At 40.3% G+C, this 23,239-nt stretch overlaps 1 protein-coding gene and 1 pseudogene across 1 annotated transcript in view; both read right to left on the bottom strand.

Moving 5' to 3' along the window:
• LOC127574146 (cysteine-rich secretory protein LCCL domain-containing 1-like) overlaps positions 1–23,239 on the bottom strand; it is a 44,226-nt gene that overhangs the window by 3,239 nt on the left and 17,748 nt on the right. The window contains exons 5-14 of the mRNA XM_052022894.1: positions 21,530–21,645; positions 20,022–20,122; positions 17,298–17,468; positions 16,099–16,159; positions 15,783–15,849; positions 11,547–11,677; positions 10,595–10,638; positions 10,440–10,512; positions 9,599–9,674; positions 14–147 (exon numbers count right to left, since the gene is read on the bottom strand). Coding sequence (XP_051878854.1) covers positions 14–147; positions 9,599–9,674; positions 10,440–10,512; positions 10,595–10,638; positions 11,547–11,677; positions 15,783–15,849; positions 16,099–16,159; positions 17,298–17,468; positions 20,022–20,122; positions 21,530–21,645 — 974 coding nt within the window. The remainder of the gene's footprint in view (positions 1–13; positions 148–9,598; positions 9,675–10,439; positions 10,513–10,594; positions 10,639–11,546; positions 11,678–15,782; positions 15,850–16,098; positions 16,160–17,297; positions 17,469–20,021; positions 20,123–21,529; positions 21,646–23,239) is intronic.
• LOC127574414 (40S ribosomal protein S15-like) lies at positions 1,023–1,522 on the bottom strand (annotated as a pseudogene).

Below are 23,239 nucleotides of genomic sequence, written 5' to 3'. Positions count from 1 at the left end.
TTACTGCTCTAACCTTTCGGAGAATATTCCATTCTGGTACGAGCCAAAATAACGTTGCTTTTTCTCAACTGGCATCATATCAATGTAACCTCCTTCATAATTACGAATGACCCCGGCATGTACTGCTGCTCGGCAAATACTGGATCTCTAGGGAGAAATTGGAGTTAATAAGTAATCAATATTAGAAATAAATACATCTCTGTGGAACTTCAGCCCTCAAATCAGAATCATCCAGAAGACTAAGTTACTTTGGATCTGAAATTATGTCAGACAACTAAAACAGATTTGAAAGTGGAACTTTGCTTGCATTTGGTATCTTAAATTTTGACTTCCACAATAGAGTTAAGAGTTTGTGCACGATGTTTTCATTCCGAAACAGTGAGGATATCAAGTGAATAAAGAATTTAAGATGGTGTATTTGTAGCTAAGAAGGAAAATGTGAGGTAAGTAAAGGAGGTCAGCAACCACACCTAACTAAGTAGAAGGAAATAAAGACTCAATCATAGTTATAATATGGAATCGGAATCACTAATGTGGTGACGATGATGAGCTCATTGTGTACTCTGTGCAGGAAAGGGAGATGTAGAAAAAGACTCCAGAAGCAGCAGTGGTCCCAGGCTGTAGATGCAAGGTAAAAGGAGAATCTGATTTGACAGAAGACAATTAAATAAGCAACCTTAGCAATTAACATATAATTAATTACATTATACAAATACAAATCATTGTTCTTCATGAATTCTGATTTTCTAAGTAAATCTGTCAGAAACACTGGTTGAAGCTCATAACACAAAGCATCCAATGGATAACACAAATGCTGCTTTGCCTCTTCAAACCATTTTATTGAGGTGGAAGATCTGGTATAGAATATTTTTGAAACATATTTAAGATTAAGATCCTTCTCATATTGCACACTCATGTGAGGTATAGTGCAGCCTTACAAAAGCTGCTTCTACTCTGATCTAATAATGTACCTCAGTCTCAGGCTTAAAGGACCATCCATCCTGGAATGAGTTTTATATACACTACATTTTCATGGCAAACACTACTTCAGCAAGGATGAATTTGGAGGAGTGAGTGGTACCAATACCAGGGCCACCCTGCTTAATGGGGTTGCAGATCATGGAGAACTGGGGAAAATAGTCAATCATTTCAGGCTAGATATTATCCTGGTTAAAGGTTTTGCCACTGTGCACACCAGCCATGCTGCTACCATCACCAGCAAGATCATTGTGTCATTAAAGGTGAGCCCTGACAACTTCTGTTTTCTCCATTGACAGAGCTTCCTTTTTGATCTTGTGCAACTATTTTCAGGCAGGACTATTGCTTGTGGGGCAATCCACCTATGTGGTTAAGCACAATACAACTGTATCAGCACTTCATAAGGCATATCAAGAAGCTGATCTGGGCTTGCACCTCTGCAGGTGAATATTCTTAAAATCCGTTTCTTCTTTTGTTTTACTGGGTTAGCCAATTTCACCCTCCTGCAATAATGCGACATTCTTTCAATCCTCATACCAGCCATGCTGTGATAATTGAAATTTCCAACTTGTCAAATTAGGGGCAGCATTATGTCTAGGATCAGGGACATTAAGAGCTGATTGAATTAATTTCACAAAAAGACCCCTACAGTGAACAGAGAGAAGAGAATGTCCAATTTGAGCTACTTTTATATGTAGCTACGAGAGACCTAACCAAGCAGAATTTTGGGGCAAACATGTTTATAATGCTTGATAGCTATTTCTTGAATGAAAATCAGATGCGATTTAATAGTTTCCTGTGCTCCTGCAAATTCATATAATCTGAAAGATCATTCTTATACAACATTTTAAGCAAGCGTTTCAACTTGCAATGTTGACAAGTAAGATCTTGTGAACCCTAATCGAGACATTTCATTTTGGTACAAATTACACAGCTTCCTGTGCTTTACTAAAGTTACAAGGGCCTGTTCTTTCAAAATGAAATACTGGTTAGTTCTAAAGGTGGTTAAAAACATAAAGACCCATTAATAATTTTGTTGATTAATTTCTCCTTTCATCAAGGCCTGTCATTTTAAGTCTCTCCTCTAACAAAGTTCTGCTCAGCTGCTTCAGACACTCGATCAATACCTGAGCATTACATTAAAACCAGATTAGATCAGCATTATTTACCGAACCACACATAAAAATCTGGGTTCACACAGCACAGAGGGATTGTAACTCGGTTGGAGATGCTGTCTCTTTCTTGACTAAGGCATTCAATTGAGCCCCAGTTGCTTTTTCATGTGAACTTAAAAGATCCCATGGCACTATAATAAAGGTGGCCAGAAAAGTTAATCTGAGTATCCCGGCCAATATTTATTCCACAATCAACATTACTAAATACAGATTATCTGGTTGTAATCATATTCTTACTTGTAGGAGCTTGCTACATGCTGAGTTTCCTGCAAAAATGAATATACTTCAAAATTACTTCATTGGCTGAAAAGCACCTTGAGATGTGTGGCATTTGTAAAGAATGGCTGAAAAACAAATGCAGATCACTTCTTTTACTGGATGCTGATTGTGGATTTGATAATAACATTAAGATAAGATATCTTTATTAGTCACATGTACATCAAAACACACAGTGAAATACATCTTTTGCGTAGAGTGTTCTGGGGGCAGCCCGCAAATGTCGCCACACTTCCGGTGCCAACAAAGCATGCCCATAACTTCCTAACCTGTACATCTTAGGAATGTGGGAGGAAACCGGAGCGCCTGGAAGAAACCCACACAGACACGGGGAGAACGTACAAACTCCTTACAGACAGCAGCCGGAATTGAACCCGGGTCGCTGGTGCTGTAATAGCGTTTCGCCAACCGCTACACTATCGTGCCAAATGTTACACTAGCCAAATGTGCGTCAGTATTTGATTGGTCTCAAACAAGTCCTCATTGTGCCATTTCCAATAAAATCACTCACTTTCAGCCCCATGGTTTCCATTAATTGCTTGGCTCCCTCCTGGGATGCAGAACTAAAAACATTTGCTTAAATTTCCTTCAACTTCTTGCCAGTGCGATACGATAGCTGTATCATCTATTCTAGCATGTTTCTTACAAAGTTAAATATGGTTTTGAATAGGAGTTATTTTGTATTCCAGGTAAGCTTTACAGTACCATTGTGTTTATGCTGCAGCTTTGCTCCTTATTTCTGTGAATTTTGATGCATTTTGCAACACAGTATAAACAGTTCACACTTCAATACATAACCCTCTTTAACGCTGTGCAGTGGGTCATTCAAACCGTTTAGTATTTCATGTGCTTCAACCGTCATATTTTCAGTTCATTATTCTCCCTTGAATTCCACTAGGTGAAATTAGGAAGACCCAAATGGTGGCCATTCAAGAAATGGTCCATGGGAGAATTTTTGTGGGGTCAGGAGGAGTAACTCATTATTCAAGAAACAACTGCTGTGTGGAGTGAAGTAATAAAATGCCCAAGTACGATTGATAAAGTCTGCAAATTTTAACACTCAAGGGGTTAATTCCACTTTTACGTTGGACAGTTTATGCACAGATTGGGTTAAACTGGATAAATGCAAGTTTAATTTTAATACGCACAGTCAAGGTCAATGAAGCCTTCAGTTTCAACAAACACAATATCAGCCACACACAGTGCTTCATATATTAAACCCCCATACTGAAAGTTTTAAAAAATCCAATCAGCACACCTACCAAACATTCAAATGACACACCACAACCTAACACATTTGCCTCTACTCTGAGCCACAAACCCACATAATATCTTCTGCACACTGCTAGTTTTTCAACTATGTCAGGCACATCACATAGACACACTACTAAACCTCCCTCAGGCACACAACTGGCACCACCAATAACACACCTGGCATGGAGGGACAAACTCTAGCATAGATGAGAATACTAGCCCTTACTAATGTGGCTGTCAGACTGTGTGGCCAGCTTTGGGGAAAAGATCACATTAGATACGTTAGATAATGGTATGCTCATACTCACATGGTACTTCAGGACCAGAGTAGAGTGTATATGCAGATACATGAGGGAGATTATTCTGCATTTGTATGCTTTTGATCTGTTTTGTATGCATAAATGTAGTTCAGAATGCTGATATGGTTTAGCCTGTATCCACTAATGCAGAGATGACCAACGACCAAGGAATGGGAACTGTGGTGGAATGAAGAATATTTGTTTATTTTTGTTTATTTTAGGATGCGAGCTATGTTGACAGTTCAGGAATAACGATAATTCTTAATTTCCTTTGAGGGAAGTGGTGGGGAGCTGCCTTCTTAACCTACTGCCTTACTTGTGGTGAAGATACTCCCTGAATATTATATGACAGGGCTATTTCAGCATTTTGGCCCAGAGACAAGCAGAGGAATATTTCCATGGCAGGAGAGTTTGTGAGTGGGAGGGAAATGCTGTGTTCCCTTGACCTTCTATGTGGTAAAGGTGGGTGTGCTCTGGAAGAAAGCTTGGCAAGTTGCTGCAGTACCTATTGTAGACAGTACACATTGCAGCCTTCCTACACTGTGGTAGAAGGAATGGTCAAGGTAATAGATCTGGTGTGAAGTAGAACTGTTTTGTCCGGGATGATATTGAGCTTTGACTTTTGATGAAGAGGCATGCATCCAGGCAAGTGAAAGAGTATTCCATCATACTGCTAACATTCCTTGCAGCTGGTAGAAAGGCTTTGGGGAGTAATGAGTTAGGTTCTGCTGGGAACAGCTAGTTTCTGATGTCTTCTTATATCCACACATCTGTCTGGTCCAAGTATGTTTCCAGTCAATTGTAGATTCTAGGATGTAGGTAATGAGAGATTCTTGCTCCTCACTGGAAGATAAAGATAACTGTCTGTCCCTCACAAGTAGCCAGAAATAGCCTCCCATCATCACCTTCTCCAAAACTGCAGTTACAGGGAAGGACAATATTGTAGTTAGTAATAAGTGAATATGCCTCTCTGAACTACTGGAATGTGCCGACAGAGCAGATTCAGCCCTGAAAGCATTATGATGTTATGGGTGGTTGCATAGCTGCATTAGAAGAACACTCTGCTCTTCTTCATGCAACCTGACTGGAGGCAACAGCCAAGTGCACAGTGGTTAAACCTCGTCACCCAGCAGCCACTCATTGGCATGGCATTGGAATACAGTGGCATGGCTAATTGCCGTAACATGAATATGTCATGTGGGACCCTATCAGGGTGTCTGCTGTCTACTGGCCGGGTGCACTGGATGTAATCACAGGCAATATTCACACTTTGACAGTGATACACTACAGAGTTCCACATTGTCCAATGGTTGTCTTAAGATGATATGGTTGTAATCAATCACCTTGCATCATTGGGAGCCCGCAATGTCTGTGAAGTTTGTGATTACATTGCCTGCTGCTCTTTATTCAAACAAAACTCGAGACCTAAACAGGAAAAACTTAAGAGCCATGGACCTTTCCAGCCACAGGCAAAGCAGTCCAGGTGTGGCCCTGTGGCTGTGACTACAGGCAGCAAGTGGCAAGTCTCCATCACGACCTCCTTGGTAAATCACAGTCTAGGATCTCGCAGCTTCTTGCACAACATGTTTTTCCCAAAATGTCTAGCAGGAGGGTTCCTCCTGACTAAAGCCCCAGAGCCCTTCCTTTTGCTGGCTCTGCTGGGAACTTGACCTGCTCTTCAGGCCCTCTAGTTCTCCCTACTATGCCGAGTCCCATCAGTGGGTCCCTAATTCCCTATTTGTGACAAAGGATAACCAGATATTTCATATCAGCCCCTGCTCAGTAATCTGTGTGGAGATTGCAGAATTTACTTCTCAGTCAAATGGCAACCTACTTCCCTCCACTGAATTTAATTTTTTGCACTAAATGTCATTTTTTTCTCCATATGGTTTACACATTGTATTGGCTGGATTGTGGTGGCCCAAGGCAGTATAGGCAATAAGTCAGAATTGCATGATGACCTACATCACAAAATGCCTTTCCTATAATCTTCTGGCATGCAGGCATAATGTATGTTCGACCATGGTACCCAATTTGCTGAATAGCACAATAATAATTCACAATTAAGAGTGCAAGCAAAGCAGCATGCAATGTGCTAGAAAAAATTTGCTCAGCAGCTCAAATTCATATACAGTATATTCCATTTACAGTCAAATGCAAACTAAGCAACAGGAATTGCTAACACCATTTTAAATGCATATCCTGCAAATGCCATTAGTGAATAAAATCAAAATCATGGTTTTCAGCAATTTAGCAAAAGCAAATTGCCACATGAATGCCAGTGTTTCAAGGAGTTTGTAATCCCAAGCTATAAAGTGTTTATGGTTTATGTCTGTAAATCTGGTGACAAAAGTTTGAACATTCTTGAGCACCCTGAATAAAATATTGGAATGCTTACTGTAATAAATATCTCTCAATAAGATCGATGAAATATTGAGTTTAAAAGCTTTAAAAGTCTAACTTTATTAGTGTGGTACTGTATTGGTGTGTAGGCATATGATGGATTCCCTCTAAGATTTAGAAGGGAAACTTTACAGAGTTATATAAACTTTTTGGAATAAGTGAGGTCTATTGCATATCAGGTGCAAAGCTTCAAATGTAGATTGAGAGTCAGTTTTAATTAGCATAAAACACTGCAAATTAGGCAATTTTTTCACAGTGCATTAAAGTTATGAAAAACGGGGAAAAATGTTATTACAGACGTAAATTTTAACTTATTTTACCCACGCTGATGTAATGTGGAGCTGCCACTTGTAACATTACATATTTTTACCACCCATGGATATATGACTTACTTTCCTTCATTAAATTCATTCCGGAAAGGATGGCATCACTGTAGGACTGTTGTTCTCTGTACCTCTACTGTAAAATTTTCCACAGAATTTTGGCAAACAAAAAGTAATAATAAATAAATATCAGTTTGGTTTTTGACTCCAATTTCTCTGGAAGGATTTGTACCTCAAACACAGAGTCATAGCTGGTCCAAGTGGCTGCATCTTTCCTAGAATATATTGTATGAATAACTTGGACCATCAAAGTATTTTTTTCCAAATTATAAGCTGGATCATTCCAAAACTCACAGCAGCATTTTGCCTAGGAACTCACTGCAGGATAGAGTTTGAAAGTTGTGACTCTTGTTCACATCAAGCCAGGTACATTGGAACAAGAGCGAGTCATTTGATCAGTACAATTTCACCTAGAAATGATCGCTAGCATTACCTACTCTAGCTGAAATCAAATTTTGCATTGTAGTACATAAAACATGGGCATTAAGCAATCCATTTTCTCGGCAAATATACCCATTTTTGTTTAACAAAGTTCAATCAATGCCAGATTTAAATTTAACACTTAATTCAATTATTATTTGTGGAAAAGTTCGTAATCTCTGACACCCTTTGTGAAGAGAGGCTTTCCTCATCTTACTTCTGAAAGACTTGCCTTGAACTTTTAGACAATGGGCTATTGTTCTAGCCACTCAAATCAATAGATAATGTATCTTTCCATCTACTTCACCAGTTCCTCTTAATGTTTACAAAATTTCAAGCAAAACACTCATAAATCCTCCGAATGCAAGGGAATACTTCCCTGGTCTATGCAACTTTGCTTTACAACCAAACTCTTGAAATACAGGTGTCATAATGGTAAATCTTCACTACACTCCATCCAAGGTCAATATATCATTAAATTATGCTGCCCAAAACTGTTCATTTTATTCTAGGTGTGATCTAACAAAAGCCTGGTATATACCTAGCATCCTCCAATCTCAAACAGTCCTCCTCATCCTTCTTAGCTCATTATCCCTTCTGATTATTTTCCATTTCTCTCCATGGTATTTTAATGATGTAACAAAAACATGTATGGCAGGCAGCTAAGAGATTTGGTTATTGATTATCTGGGTTTTTTTGCTCACTATTACTCTGGACATCAGATCAGTTTTTTCAAATAAATCACTTTATGGTTTTGTCAGCACGTTTCATAAGAAAATTGAGGCCAAACTCATCAATCACCTTCTGTTGTTAGGGAGCTGCTTTGGAAAATTTCATGTTCGGTTGCCGTTTCTGTCAGTTCTACTTTTGTCTGGTTTAGTGAAAAATCAAAAATAATCTAATTGTAGCGACTCACTGTCCGAGCAAGCGAACCAGCTTGGCGGTCGGGTCGCGTGTCGTCGGAGCGGCGAGGCCCAAGAGGGCGTTGGGCTTTCATCTTCCCTGAGCGACGGGGAGAACTCGCACGTGGGAAAAGTTTGGTGACGTAGCGCATACGTCAATTCCATTTTCGGTGGGCGGGAACTATTCCCCTTAAAAGGCCCACGTAAGGCAGGAAAATAAAAATCAGATTTTGTTCTGCAGCTCACCAACTAGTGTCTTGCTTTCACATCGCGGTAGCAGCCACTACATAATAAAATTTAATTTTCTTCAATACATTTCTTATGTGAAATTTGTAACTCAATGTATGTGATGATAAAAAAGTACAGAATATCAATGGTGAGAGATTGCAGAGCTCTGAGATGCAGAGGGATTTGAGTATCCTAGTACATGATTTGCAAAAGGCTAGAATGCCGGTACTGCAAGTAATTAAGAGAGATAATAGAATGTTATCTTTATTGCTGGGGGAGTTGTGCTTCAGTTATGAAGGTTAATGACGAGACCCCATCTACAGTACTGGTCTCCTTACTTAAGGAAGATGTTAATGTGTTGGTAACACGTCAAATAAGGTTCCTAGATTAATACCTGGAATGGACAGTTTTAGGAGGAAAGGTTGGACAGATCAGGCTTGTATCAGTTGGAGTTTAGGGGAGTTAGAATGGACTTGACAGAAAGATGTTGAGGAGTCTTCACAGGTTAGAGGTGGAAAGAATATTTCATCTTGTTGGAAATTATTGAAGTATGAGGTATTGTGAGAGAGCTGAGATTATAGTAGGATCATGACTGATCTGATTAAATGTTGGAGCAAACTTGAAGGGGTCAAGTGGCCTTTGTATATTCATATAATGATACATTTTAAAAATATGTTCCAGTCACAATATTCAATAAAAGAAATTGAGATGATAGCAAACCTATTACTTGGAAATGGTTAACATGATAATTATAACATGAGAAAGAAATTCCTGCATTTATGTTCTGTCTTTCACATCCCTTTCAGAACATCTTAGAGAGATTTACAGTTAACAGAGTACTTATGAAGTGTAGTCACCATCATAAAGTAATCAGTTTGCAGACAGCAAGCTGCCACAAATGGCAATGCAATAGTCACCAAGTAAACTGTTTTAGAATTGTTGATTGATGGATAAGTACTAGCCAGAACACTGAGAATAATATCCCTGCTCTTCTTCAAAATAGTGCCATTGAGTCTTTTATGCCCACATGAAAAAGCAGATGGGGTCTCTGTAAAAATGTTTCACTTAGAAAGACTGTTTCTCTGCTGTGCCTTCAGTACCACATTGGAGTATCAGTCTAAGTTTTTGCATGCAACTCTCTGGACTAGGTCACGAACCTGAAACTTCTGAGTCAGAAGTCAGAGCACCACCAGCTGAGCCACTGCTGACACTGATAACATTGGGAACATTATGCACTAATTAAAAGAAGTCATTCAGCAAAATCCATTCTAGGTACTTACATCAGAGTAGAACCGAGTACCAATTACCCGAGCCAGATGTGGATTTTCCTCCATACAGTTTGGTGGACAATACATCCTGAAAATTGGGAGGGAAACACACAGATTCAAGTAAAACAGATACAAGCCTCAGCAACCACATGGACCATGTAACATGATTCTCACTGTCAAAAAAGTACTTCATCAAAAGAAAAACATTGAAGAAAAGGCTTTGGACATTTGCTATCCTAATGAGTGTGCTACCATACAAGCGATATGCAAAGCAATTTACTCTTAAAGTCAGTCAGTCTTATACATGTTCTTCATATCTATGTTATGACCACCTGATGCCTGCCTTAACTTGGTATTCTGTGGAGAAGACAGAAGAACCAAGAAGGAGGGAATTTTGGAGTTTCAAGCCTCTGCAACTGAAAACAATATTGCCAATGATGGTAAATTAAAAAATACATCTGTAAACACCTTCCATCTCTACATCCAGTGGGAGCAGTGAAGTGCACAGGTGCCCCATTTTGGAAATATGTAACACGTCAAGAGCATATTTAAAGAAAGCCCGATTTAAGGTTAACTGCTTGGCCTGACTTCCCAAGGTTCAAGAAAACCAGCAGTGGTATCGAGGAAGGAGCAGATATCAGTAACAAAGATACCACTGACTTCCCCTGTGCCTATCGAGGCACTCTACTTCTCCTGCAATTGCCACCCTGCTCCCATTCCCACCCAGCCCTCTGTTCTCCAGACTGCATTCATACCCCAAAAGCCCACAGCTGAAGAATAGTCCACATTGTCAATGGAGAGGGACTACGGGCAGAACAAGTTGTTCGAGTGATAACCATTCATTCTCATTTACCTCGGACAATGTGAAACTGGCTTTTTGAATGTGCATATTTGATGTGCTCTTGTCTGGCAGGTAGCAGATCGGACTATGGAGAAAATTAAAATTAAAGTTAAAAATAAAAACATAACTGGAATAAAATGTTTAGAATTTACATTTAAGGAACTAACCTGGTACTTCAGAAACAGTAAATGAATTGGCAGGTCGATATTTACTGAAACAAAGGAAGAAATATGTTAGCTGAAGACAGTGAAGAATGCCAATCTATAAACACTTCCTTCGAACATTTCACCTGCATTCTCTCTTTCTTCTCCTCTCTTTTTCATTTCACTGCCTTTCCTTCACACCTCAGCACCACTCCTTTTCCTTTTCCTTTCCCTCTTCTTGCCTTCGCGTTTAGCATTCTGCGCAATGGGACTCCCTCACCAGTCCCAGTGTTAGACAGTAGACTAGAGCCCCTTGTGGTACGGGGTGTGAAAAGGTAGTAATGAGTCCTTTCAATAAAAGGGAGTCTGTTTATGAAATATCGTGGACCCTCAACCTTTTGAATTTTAGACTCAGATCTGTGATCAGAAAGCTGACTATATTGTTTCTTCAGGAATGTGGTGGGACTGCAAAGGGCCCTTGGCAGGAATTCAGTGGTGTTGGGAGTAGTGGGATTGAGTGCTTGGACAATTGTCCCCTTGGTACAAGGTTCTGGAGCTTCTGGCAGTATTGATCAGCAAGGTTCACTCTATGTACTCAGTGACAGGTGCATCTTCTAGCCTCAAGTAAACGTTCTACCCTCTCACAGCATCACACCAACACCCACTGCTACACCCCAGCTCACTCATCTCCTCCACGACTCAGTGATAGAGAGTGTTAATAGACTTGATTAATGAAAGACTGCTCTAATCTGAGCCCATGGATTTTCAGGGCTGCTAATTTCCTCAGGTCCTTTGAATGTACACACTATGCAGAACAAATATTCAGAAGGACATCACAGTGATTTACAGGAAAATTCAACACTCCTGGTCTCTCATTGTGAAGCTGCACATGTAATGGTGTCACAGCAGAGCCCTAATTACTGACTTCTTTGCATTGGTGTACAAATAGGCTGCAATTCAAGTGACTAATGCTCACCCAACCGATTGGATCCCATTTCTGTTGGATTTTATAAAGAATGGCTTCTTTCCTTGTCTGGTAACATCTACCCAACCACCTTCATTGTCCAGAATTCCGTAATGCATTGCAGCTCTACAAATGCTTGATTGCTGAAAAGTACACATGAAATAAAGAGTATTATCAATTTATATATGTAGGAATCTATCTTAAACAGAACACTGTTGCATTAAAGCATGCTACTACCAAATATTATATAGAAGCAAAACTAACTATAGACTAGAAAATAGGGGAGGGGGCAGGGAAACTCAACTTGCACTGAAAGTGAGCATTAAATTGGGCTAGTTGATAAATGTATCTAATGATGTGAGCAAAAGGCCTCATTTAATTTGGATATTAACAGCCAGCTTTGGTCTCATCTGAAAGGTAACATTAAAGTACTTTCCATTTTTGAATTATTCCCATGAGGCCTACTAATTTCCATTTTTAACCTTGTTCATCAGTATAAATCAACATAATATACAAACAAAACACAGCGGAAATAAGATATTGATGAAATCCTCTTCCTTGCTTGTAATATAGCCTATGAAGTGGACAACTATTTTTTCGTCTAGATTTCAGGCATAATCCCAGAGGTCCTCAGGAGGAGGTTTCCAGCCAATAAGATGAAATAGAGAAACAAAGGACTGAAGATGCTGGAATCTAGATAAAAAACACGATGATGCTGGAGGAACTCAGCAGGCCAGGCAGCATCCGTGGAGAAAAGCAGGTGGTCAATGTTTCGGGTCAGGACCCTTCTTCAGGACTGAAGGTAGGAAAAGGGGCAGCCCAATATATAGGAGGGAAAAGCAGAGCAGTGATAGGTGGACAAAAGAGGAGAGGCACAAGGTGGTGATAGGTAGATGCAGATGAGGAATAGTGATAGGCAGGGGAGGAGGGGAGAGCAGATCCACCAGGGGATGGGTCAAAGGTAAGGAGAGAAAGGAAAATAAAACGGTAGAAAAAAAGGCTAGGAAAGGGAAAAAGAGGAGAAGCATGGTGGGGGGGGGAGGTTTGTGGGGAAGGGGGATGGGGATTACTTAAAGTGGGAGAATTCAATGTTCAGGCCGTTCGGCTGCAAGGTTCCAACATGGAAAATGAGGTGCTGTTCCTCCAGTTTGCGCTTGGAATTCTCCGGGCAGTGGAGGAGGCTGAGGACTGACATATCAGTGATAGTGTGGGAGGGGGAGTTGAAGTGACTGGCAACGGGGAGATGCAGATCACGGTTATGGACAGAGCGCAGGTGCTCTGCGAAACAGTCACCTCGTCTGCTCTCCCCTCCTCCTCCTCTGCACCTGTCTCTCACTATCTCTCACCTGCATCTAACTATCACCCCCTTGTGCCCACCCCACCTCCCCTCTTTTGTCCACCTATCACTGTTCTGCTTTTCCCTCCTATATATTGGGCTTCCCCTTTTCCTATCTTCAGTCCTGAAGAAGGGTCCTGACCAGAAACGTTGACTGCCTGCTTTTCTCCATGGATGATGCCTGTCCTGCTGAGTTCCTCCAGCATCATAGTGTTTTTCAATAAGATGAAGTGATCACTGACACGATTAGTTGTTGTCAGATGCTACAGTGTAATGCAGCCATAGCCTGACTGCAATCTTCCAACAAATTCAACAACAGTTTCAGATGTGCTCAGGAAAGGCATTTCATCACATCTCTCTGATTCTTGATTTTTGTCCTGTTCCACCTTTTGCCTCAGTATTCTCAATATTTTGCTGAGCTTTCCCTTCCCTCTGCAACAGTAACAGCAACAATATCTGCCATTGCAATTTGCCTATCACCAAAACGGGTCTACAGCGGATGCCATCTCCCTGGCCCTACACTCAGCTCTGGAGCATCTGGACAGTAGAGACACCTACATTAGACTATCGTTTATTGACTACAGCTCTGCCTTCAATACAATAATCCCAAGTAAGCTTGTCACCAAACTCAACACCTCCCTCTGTAACTGGAACCTTGACTTTCTAACAAACAGACCGCAATCAGTGAGGATAGGCAGCAATACCTCCGGCACGATTATTCTCAACACTGGTGCCCCACAAGGCTGCATCCTTAGCCCTCTACTCTACTCCCTATACACTCGTGACTGTGTGGCCAGATTCTACTCTAACTCTATCTACAAGTTTGCAGATGATACCACCATTGTAGGCCGTATTTCAAACAGCGATGAGTCGGAGTACAGGAAGGAGATAGAGAGCTTCGTGGAATGGTGTCATGACAACAGCCTTGCCTTCAATGTCAACAAAACAAAAGAGCTGGTCATTGACTTCAGGAAAGGGGGCGGTGTACATGCACCTGTCTACATCAATGGTGCTGAGGTCGAGAGGGTTGACAGCTTCAAGTTCCTGGGAGTGAGCATCACCAACAGCCTGTCCTGGTCAAATCACATAGTAGCCACGGCCAAGAAAGCTCACCAGCGCCTCTACTTCCTCAGGAGGCTAAAGAAATTTGGTTAGTCCCCTTTGACTCTCACCAACTTTTACAGATGCACCACAGAATGCATCCTATCAGGATGTACCATGGCTTGGTACAGCAACTGCTCTGCCCAGGACCACAAGAAACTGCAGAGAGTTGTGGACACAGCCCAGCGCATCACAGACACCAGCCTCCCCTCCTTGGACTCTGTCTTTACCTCCCGCTGTCTTGGTGAAGCAGCTAGCACAATCAAAGACCCCACCCACCCGGGACATTCTCTCTTCTCTCCTCTTCCATCGGGTAGAAGATACAGGAGCCTGAGGGCACGTACCACCAGACTTAAGGACAGCTTCTTTCCCACTGTGATAAGACTATTGAACAGTTCCCTTATACAATGAGATGGACTATGACCTCACGATCTACCTTGTTGTGACCTTGCACCTTATTGCACTGCACTTTCTCTGTAGCTGTGACACTTTACTCTGTACTGTTATTGTTTTTACCTGTACTACATCAATGCACTCTGTACTGACTCAATGTAACTGCACTGTGTAATGAATTGACCTGTACGATCGGTTTGTACGACAAGCTTTTCACTGTACCTCGGTACAAGTGACAATAATAAACCAATACCAATTTGATGCTGCTGGCACAATCTGCAGCTGCTACTGCCCTTACAGTCACTCCCTCATTTCACCACAATCTACACCACCTCTGCACCAATCACAAATACTATGTCTTGGTGTGCACATCTTAACAATCTTTCAGCAGGGCATCCAGTTGCACTCTTCCCTTCTTCAGAAAGAACTGATTGACAAAACCAGGGAGCAAATCTGAGCAGCAAGTAGGTCACTATCCCTGCAAATTCACTGCACATTAGACAAGGCCGCACTGGAACTAACAGATAAATCAGAAATGCAACATGTGACATAGTTGGAGGAATTCGCTTCCGTTTTCCTCCCCACATGACAGGGTGGTGCTTCTTTCAGCTGCCACTCATTTATCTTTGCTAACCTTGTCACTAACGCCTTGTCCCTCCCTTCTTCTCTTTCCAGGTTGACAACATCTATTGGGCTATGAAAGGGAGTTCACCAATTGTTTATTCCATTTTTTATATAGATTGCATTAATTATACAAGTGAACATGATTAAAAATGGAAATTAATAGGTCTGCTTGTTTTCCAATATATAAAACAAAATGTTTCATCAGTTAGCTCCAGAATGACTAAAAACTATCAAATTCAATATGGCATTAGGTGCAGTTTGGGGACACTAGGCTCAGATACAAAATTTAAGTATCTAATGCTCTCCGTAAAGGCAAGGAAACTGGTAGCCACAAATCAAATTCTCATTCAATAAAGCCTGTTAAGAAACTGCAAAAAATAGAAATTTTTCAGTCAGACGTTGATCATCAATCTGATGTTATTTCTAAAATAACAAGAAAATGCTAATGTAGTATAAATGTTGTAAATATTACATTAAGAATAAATATTGCAGATTAGTTACAATTTGTCAATAAAAATCCTGGTAAACTGCTTTTGTGTTGTAGTACTATAGAAACCATAGAATAATACAGCACAAGACAGGCCCTTCAGCCCACCATGTTGTGCCGACCTTCAAACCACTCCTAAGACGATCTAACCCCTTCCTCCCACATATCCCTCTATCTTAAATTCCTCCATATTGCTTATCTATGTAAGTAGGTGAATGAGTTTTAGGTTTTCAAAACTTCACATACCAAACTACCATACAAATCTAACACACCATTGAACTAGTTCTTCATTTTTTTTTAAACTCACCATTTCATAATGCAGAGTCCCAATTACTTTTCCTTTACTATACAAGCAACCAGCCGGGCATTCATATCTACAAGAAGTGAAATAAGATTAATGTTGTGTCCTTGTCTACTTCCCTTATACAATTTTGTTACTTTGCCTAGAACAATGAATTTCTGCTCAATATATCAGAATTCCAATGAAAAGAATGCTCAAAAAACAAGGGCTTCATTATCAATCAGTATAAATTTAAACTGAATAGGATTAAATAAGCATTTTAAACACTATTTTGTTAGTTTAGTAACTGGTATAGGAAATGGGTTTTGCCTCCATTTCTCACCTATTACAAGTTGTTCCCTTGCATCGGTCACGTAGTTTGGTTTCACAGGACACCAACTGAGCTGTAGAAGAAACAATGAAATGACTGAGATTTTTCTCATCAATTTCAGAATAGCTGTGGTATCCCAAGGCATCTGGAACTCAATTACTCAGCAAATGCAGTCTTGTGCTCTTAAGAAGTTATTATTACTTTGGGATTTTATTATTTGAAGAAAATGCACATTTTACAATCAAAAGAAGTGTGAAACTAAATTTATGTTCAACTAATGTATTTGTTCCAACACCCAAGCCTTTCACAGGATAATGTCACAAAGCAGCAGTAACCTTCAAGCAATTTTAGAATAAATGGTAAACTCAGATTTATGAATTGTGCCAATTAGTTCTCAATATCATATAGAAAGATACACACCAAGATGGCACTGCAAAACATATCATTCCTTCTTCTTACACCATTCCAAAGTTACTATCCCTCCACATCAATCCAGTCAATAGTTCTTTCATTTGAAGTACCTTTCTCCCCTACTCATGACCATCCTTTCAATTTCTCTTCCCACTATTCACAGTGCCAAATACCCCTTCCAGTAGCACATATTCTACTGCTTTCAATCTGTTATACTTTCATACTAATTCACAAAGGCACCTCATCTACTTTGGGGTGCCCAAAACAACTTGGCCGATAGCCTTACTGAACAACCCTGTTTAACCCACAAGAGTGTCCCTGAACTTCCTGTTCACTTGTCTATTTTAATTCATTTTCTATGTTTTGCTCAAACCTCTCTTATCTTGACTTCTCATATTCTGAGCGAAACTCAGAACAACAAGATTTCTAGTTAAGCAATTATTAACAATTATTACTCTGTTGTAATTTTCACCTCCTCAGGATCAATTTTTGCATCTTTATTTGTTCCATCACTATTTATTTCTATTTTGCACAATCGCCCCTTGTCATTTATTTTCCCTGCCTTCCGTCCTTTCAGAGACCTACTTCACTGTTCTTTCCTCCTTTCCCCTTTCCATGATCCTGTCCCATTTTAAAACCTATAACTTCCCAAACTTCTTCATTTCTAAAGAAAGATAAATAACCTGAAACATTAACTGTTTCTCTCTCACACAAAACCTGGCTGTCCTGCAGTATTTTCTTTTTAGATTTCCTGTGCCCATTACATCTTGCCTTTGTTTTAGAGTACAAATTGTTCTTACACATTTGTTGGGTATTTATAATCTCATTTGCATCAAGGTGTTCTGTTCTCGTGGAATCTGTTCGTGTCCGGGTATTCAATTGTGTTTCCTGAGTTTTAGTTCTCTGTCTTTCAACCTCATTAGTTTCTTCCTCTGGTTCTGAAGGAGAATAGCGGTGATCTGTTCTGTCATCTTCAAGATGAAACAAAAATGAAAAAGGATGAAAAACAAACAAGGTTTTTCATAAATACATTAAACTGTACTTTGGTGCTACAGAAATATCTGCCAAAATGAGTCTTGTTAGTGAGAGGAAGCCATAAGTAACCATGAGTTTTTTGTTAACCAAGTTTAATCAGGTGAACTTTGGTACGTCTGCACATTTCACAATTGTTGTTCCAGGTCATAAATGTGGGAAATATACAATAAAAAATAATGAAGGGCGCATTAGCTTTGCTTCATTTGGTGGGGTAAAGTTAGGGACAAAGAGTTAGATTGTATCATGAGGGGTTGAGTGACAATAGAGGTGGAGGTCATCAGGTCAGGCGAGGAGTGACCTGGAGATCAGGTAGAAGGTGAGGGCTGGCCTGGATATTGCTGGGAGTGAGGATGAACTGAAGAACCAAGCTTTAGTGCTGCCATTACATCTTGGAATATGCAGGTTGGCCACATTCACTTGTGGACATCTCCTTATACTGGAAGACCAAGTTTCAGGCAGACCCTAAGTATACTGTACCTTTCACTGAGTTGATGATCTTCCAGCAGCTGTCGGTTTGTCTCAATGGGAACAAACCATGGATCACAAAGTCTTCTGTTACACAGCTGCCTGGGGCAAACCTCGACATGGACCACTGCATCTCATTCCAGACCTTTGTGGCAATAGCACAGTCACAAGGAGGTAGATGAGCACCTCATTCACACTGCAGCCTTCTCGTGAGCAGCGTGCAATGGGATTGAGGGCCCAACATGAAGGATCTCATGGGCAGGACCCCTCTCATTGCCAGCCACGTGAGGTCTTGGTCCTTGTTTGCGAGTTCTGGAGATGAGGGATTCTGCCAAATGACTCTGACAGCCTACTCAGGGAACCAACCCATTGGATCCACCATCCCCTTCTCGCATAGGGCCTCCAATACATTCCATGCTACAAAGGTCAGGTGGGGCAACAAGCTTCAACTAAATGGAACCAAGCCAGGCCCAACTTTAGCAATATCAGGGACAAGTAAAACCTCAGCACGCAGTGACACATGGGTGTTCACATACTCTAGCTCTACACACAGTTTGATGTAGCCACACACAAAGGTGGCCATCAGGATGAAGGCTATTTTGGGTATATTTTTCCCCCTTTTACTGAAGACCCATGAAACATTTTACTTGAAGATGAACCGAGATGGGTTTCCAGTACCAGATTCCACAGCCAAGGGCCTGGTCTGGCATGTCCCCTTTCAGTAACGAGGGAGCAGACTGTGCACTCTGAAAGCCTGCCTATGTGTGAGTGCCACCTGCACACATGGGTCATGCATGTGGATCAAAACCACTGAAGTAGCAGCCAGGTATGCACTGCATGGACACCAGCCACCAACACACATGTTCAGAGTCCTGTGTATGTCAGATATACAAAGGAATAAAAAGCTGCAGAACAAAGCTGGGAGAAAGTCCATAACTTTCATTTAACTAACTTTTTCTTTAAATTGAAATTGTCTCAAGTGATCCGATGTCTGGACCAATCTCACCTAAAGTGCTTTGAGATTTTTAAACATACGTACAAATTAGGAGCAAGAAAGGCCACTCAGCCCTTTAAGTTTGCTCCATCATTTAATACAACCATGGCTGATGTTATTGTAAAGAGTGTGGCGTGCATCTGAAGAAATAATGGGTTATTACAAGTGACTCGCCTCAAACCTGCATCCTTGCCTACCCCAGTAACCTTTCACTCCTTGTTTGTCAAGAATCTATCCATTGTAAAAATATGCAAAGACTCTGCTTCCTTTGAAGAAGACTCATGACCCTCTGGGAGAAAAGGTTTCACCACATCTGTTTTAAATGGGCAATCCCTTATTTTTAATGCGATTCTGAGATCTAGATTCTCCTACCAGAGGAAATATTCTCTCCATATCCACCCTGTCAAATCGCTTTGAACCTTTAAATTTAACTCAGTTTCTTTCTCCACAAGTTCTGCCTGATGCATTTTCTCCAGCTTTTGCTGTGTTCTGTGCAGATACCACATGAAAAAGCCTATAGCCAGGCTAAACATGGTAGTTCAAAGATGTACAGAAGATGTACGGAAGAATCGTTTCACCCACTATATTTGTGCCTGCCCTTCACTGAAGCAATTCAAAACTAATTCTTCTTCCCAATGCTCTCCCTAAGCCTCTAGATCAGTTTCAAACATCTATTCAATTCTCTTTCAAAACTGTATAAATATCTGATCCTCCAATTAATTGTGACAAAGTATTCCATATTCAGTAACATACTGTTCCTGCCACATTAGTTTAAACACAGAAGACTAAAAAACTTTCCCAAACATCTGAGGTATTTTAATCTACATTCCACTTACATGGCAAACAATACAAATCACAAATGCAAATAGAAGAATTTCATACGCATTTACTTAAGTCATAGGGAATTTACAGTAAGATCAATATTTAGAATATTCACACATAGGTGTGGTATGTGCAAAGGATCATTAATATCATGGCTTATAAACAATATTCAAAGATTTATAAAGCAAAGAAAGCCAATAGCACATACCTTTGTAACATAGATTATCCCTACAGCCTCCTCCATAGCTTGGAGGACAGGCAGAACAGGGAGGCCCATGTTTATAAGGAGCATGGCCCCACCAGTTTCCCCTGAAAATAATAAGCATATATGTATATTTTTTAAAAATCACGTTTTATAGAGAAATGTTTATTACATTACACAATGATTTTTCCAGCACAACCGGAAATTTATTTTTTCCTCACACATTTTTCATTGAATGTTTTGCTTTTTAAATCATCTTTATCTTTGACTGGACATATGAAAAAATGGGAGTTAATATTGTTATTTTACAAAATCACCAAATAAGGTCACAGATTCACATTCTAAGGATATCAGCCAGAATTGCATTGCTGTAAGTAGATACAATGATAATGATAAATATGAAGGAATAAATACTGGAAAAATAATGCAACTGAAAGGTTCAGATGATCATCAGAACCTGGAGAATACTATTTGATTATCAATAACTAAAATTCAAGATTACAAAATCACCATGGACCTCATTCATGAACACCAAATACTTGTAATGCTCACTGGCCTAGAAAATCTATGTCTTGTGCAGAATTTTTGCACAATAGGCAATGGTGTTTTATTAAACAATCCGATCACTAAATGCAGTCTAGTCCTGGGTGTGCTGTGATTTGTTCCAGATCCTGCAAGGTACGTGGCCACTGGACAAATGTAGTGGCATCAAACAGCTTGCAACGCACATGGTTATGTCACTTGCACAAAAGCTTTCTATGTTTATAAGGCCCAAGCATGTCAGAGGCCTTAACTAAAAGGTTGTAGCCTGCTTTGGCATTAGGTGAAGGAATCCCAACCTGGTATATGCTACAACCAGGGAGTCCACAATATCCATCTTCTTCCATGCACCATTGTCATGCTGCCGATGCCCCTTTCCCCCTTTCCCCCCAATAAACCCAATCTCAACGCAAACAATCAATACCCTCTGAGTCAATCCACCTTCCTCCCTCAACAACTATCTCCCAAACCACCTACAGTACCATTCATCTTTAAACACACCCAATCCCATTTCACTGCCTAACTATTTAGCTCTGAGAGGTGTCCAATAGTGAAAGCTTGTAGATGGAAAGCCTTTGTGGACAATCAAACCTACAAACATACCCTATTGATGCATGTCAGTTTAGGCCTCTCACAAAGGTGAAGTGGCCTCATGCAGTGCTGCTATTCAAACTTGGTACAATTTCTAGCCCACAGATTAATTCTAATTCTGGAATTGATGCCTCCTCTTAAATGTGCAATTATATTGATACTTCAGAAATGTTAACTATAATGTCATTTATACAAAACCTTATGAAAATAAATTACATGTGGTTTTCAGGTTAATTCTGTAACCATAATATAATAAGCACCATTAATATTTGGCGGATCACAGGCAATTTACATTCCCCAGAAAATGGTGTGAAATTTTATGTAAGTTCTCAGAAAAATATCATCACAGTTTTACTTTTATCAGTTTTTCTAGTTTTACTCACTTAGGGGAGTAATTGCAAACTAGGTAGATGGCTTGTTCCCACAGCTGACCCCAGATGTTCATGTTTATACATAAATTAATGGCACAGCCAACTTTGTTACTTGTTGCCCATACTACCTAAAAGAAAGAAAATATAAAATAAACTTACATTGCACCTGACAGCATGCTCACATTACAAAAAGGCACAATCATATCAGACTCATATCAGCCAAACTATAATGACAGTTATTTTTCATCCTAGGCAGTCCCTTAAGATTCGGGATAACTTGTTACTCCCCTTTTTATATCTAAATGGGTTTTGAGGTGACTGTTGAGGTCAATGTGGGAACTCCAGCCTCACCAGATGTCGCAGGAAATGCCGAATGTGCAATTTGTGAGGTGGTGCACTCTTTTTGCCATTTATGTAGGGTTTCTGTGTGCTCCTGATGCATGGATAGGAGGTTCTTAATCCCATCCCAAATACTCTTTCCCCATTTTGAGTGGTCATGTGCCAAGGTTTCCCATGAGTCATTGAGGATGCTGCATTCTTCCACAGAGGTTTTGAGTACATCCTTGAACCTTTTCCTCTGTTTTCCCGTGACAGAGCAAGGAATAAAGTGTCTGTTTGGGAGTTTGGTGTCAGGCAAGCTAACGACTTGGCCAGCCCATAGAGTCAACTAAGTGTAACTCGGGCTTCAATGCTAGGGAGAGGACACTGGCATTGGTTTACTTATCCTTCCAATGAACTTGAAGGATTTTGTGAAGACAGCTTTGCTGATATCTTTCCAGTGCCACGAGGTGCCCGCCGTAGATAGTCCAGGTATTCCAAGATCAGCATACACGTTCTCAAGTACTCTCCAAAGGAAGCCCCCCTCATTCAGTACCTCATAATCAATCTGTGAACTTCAAGCAAACAGGAATTGCAGTGTGTTCACAGCATATTGGCTGCCCTGAAGTCTACCATGATTGATACCTACAAAGAGACTCTAGGTTGCTCTATTAAGAGGAACAGGGATTGTTTCTTGTGAATGACCAGGAGATCAAGGAGCTAATTAACTGCAGGCATGTGTTCCTGAATTGTTAGTTCTACCATTCCTCAAGGGAAAAGTAACAGCTTTACAGGAACTTGGAGGCAGAAGACTAGCAAAATACCTGAGACCTAAAGAACAGATGGTGGATAGAAACAGGGCATGTGGCTCAGCAAGTCACTAACAGAAATGATATGCATAGACTTTCAGCCCTGTCTAAGCCACTGGCAATTATTCAGCATAATCAACATTGTTGCCGTTCAAGTGAAAAGATGACCTCCAGGAGCCCTTAGGGAAAACACTTCCCCTTTGTTTTAAGTTATATGCTGATTTTGACTATTTATTTTGCAAGTGTCTGAGTACAGGACCAAAACTCCCTTCTAGGTCGCTTTTAAAATGGGTTTTGGGTGAGGGAAGTGAGGCAAAAACATGGACAACACACCCTCCTGTTTCCTGTGATTTGCTAGCCCTTCTGGAATTAATCTGTTTATATCAGGAGGTTCCCCAGAAACCGTCGAGCAATATTAAATGGGTGGCTATATGTCTGGAAAAGATCTGTTCCTCAGACACATGTGGTGAGGAAACTTATCTCTAAATTTAATATTAAATACGAAAAGTTCTTTGTAAAAGTGCAAAGACCGAAGTAAGCATTAATGAAGCAGAGATTATAGAAAAAAGCAGTTTAATACAAAAATTAATCTTTC

This window comes from Pristis pectinata, chromosome 9 (assembly GCF_009764475.1).
Source record: "Pristis pectinata isolate sPriPec2 chromosome 9, sPriPec2.1.pri, whole genome shotgun sequence".
Taxonomy (NCBI): domain Eukaryota; kingdom Metazoa; phylum Chordata; class Chondrichthyes; order Rhinopristiformes; family Pristidae; genus Pristis; species Pristis pectinata.
This window is presented reverse-complemented; position numbering and strand designations above follow the sequence as displayed.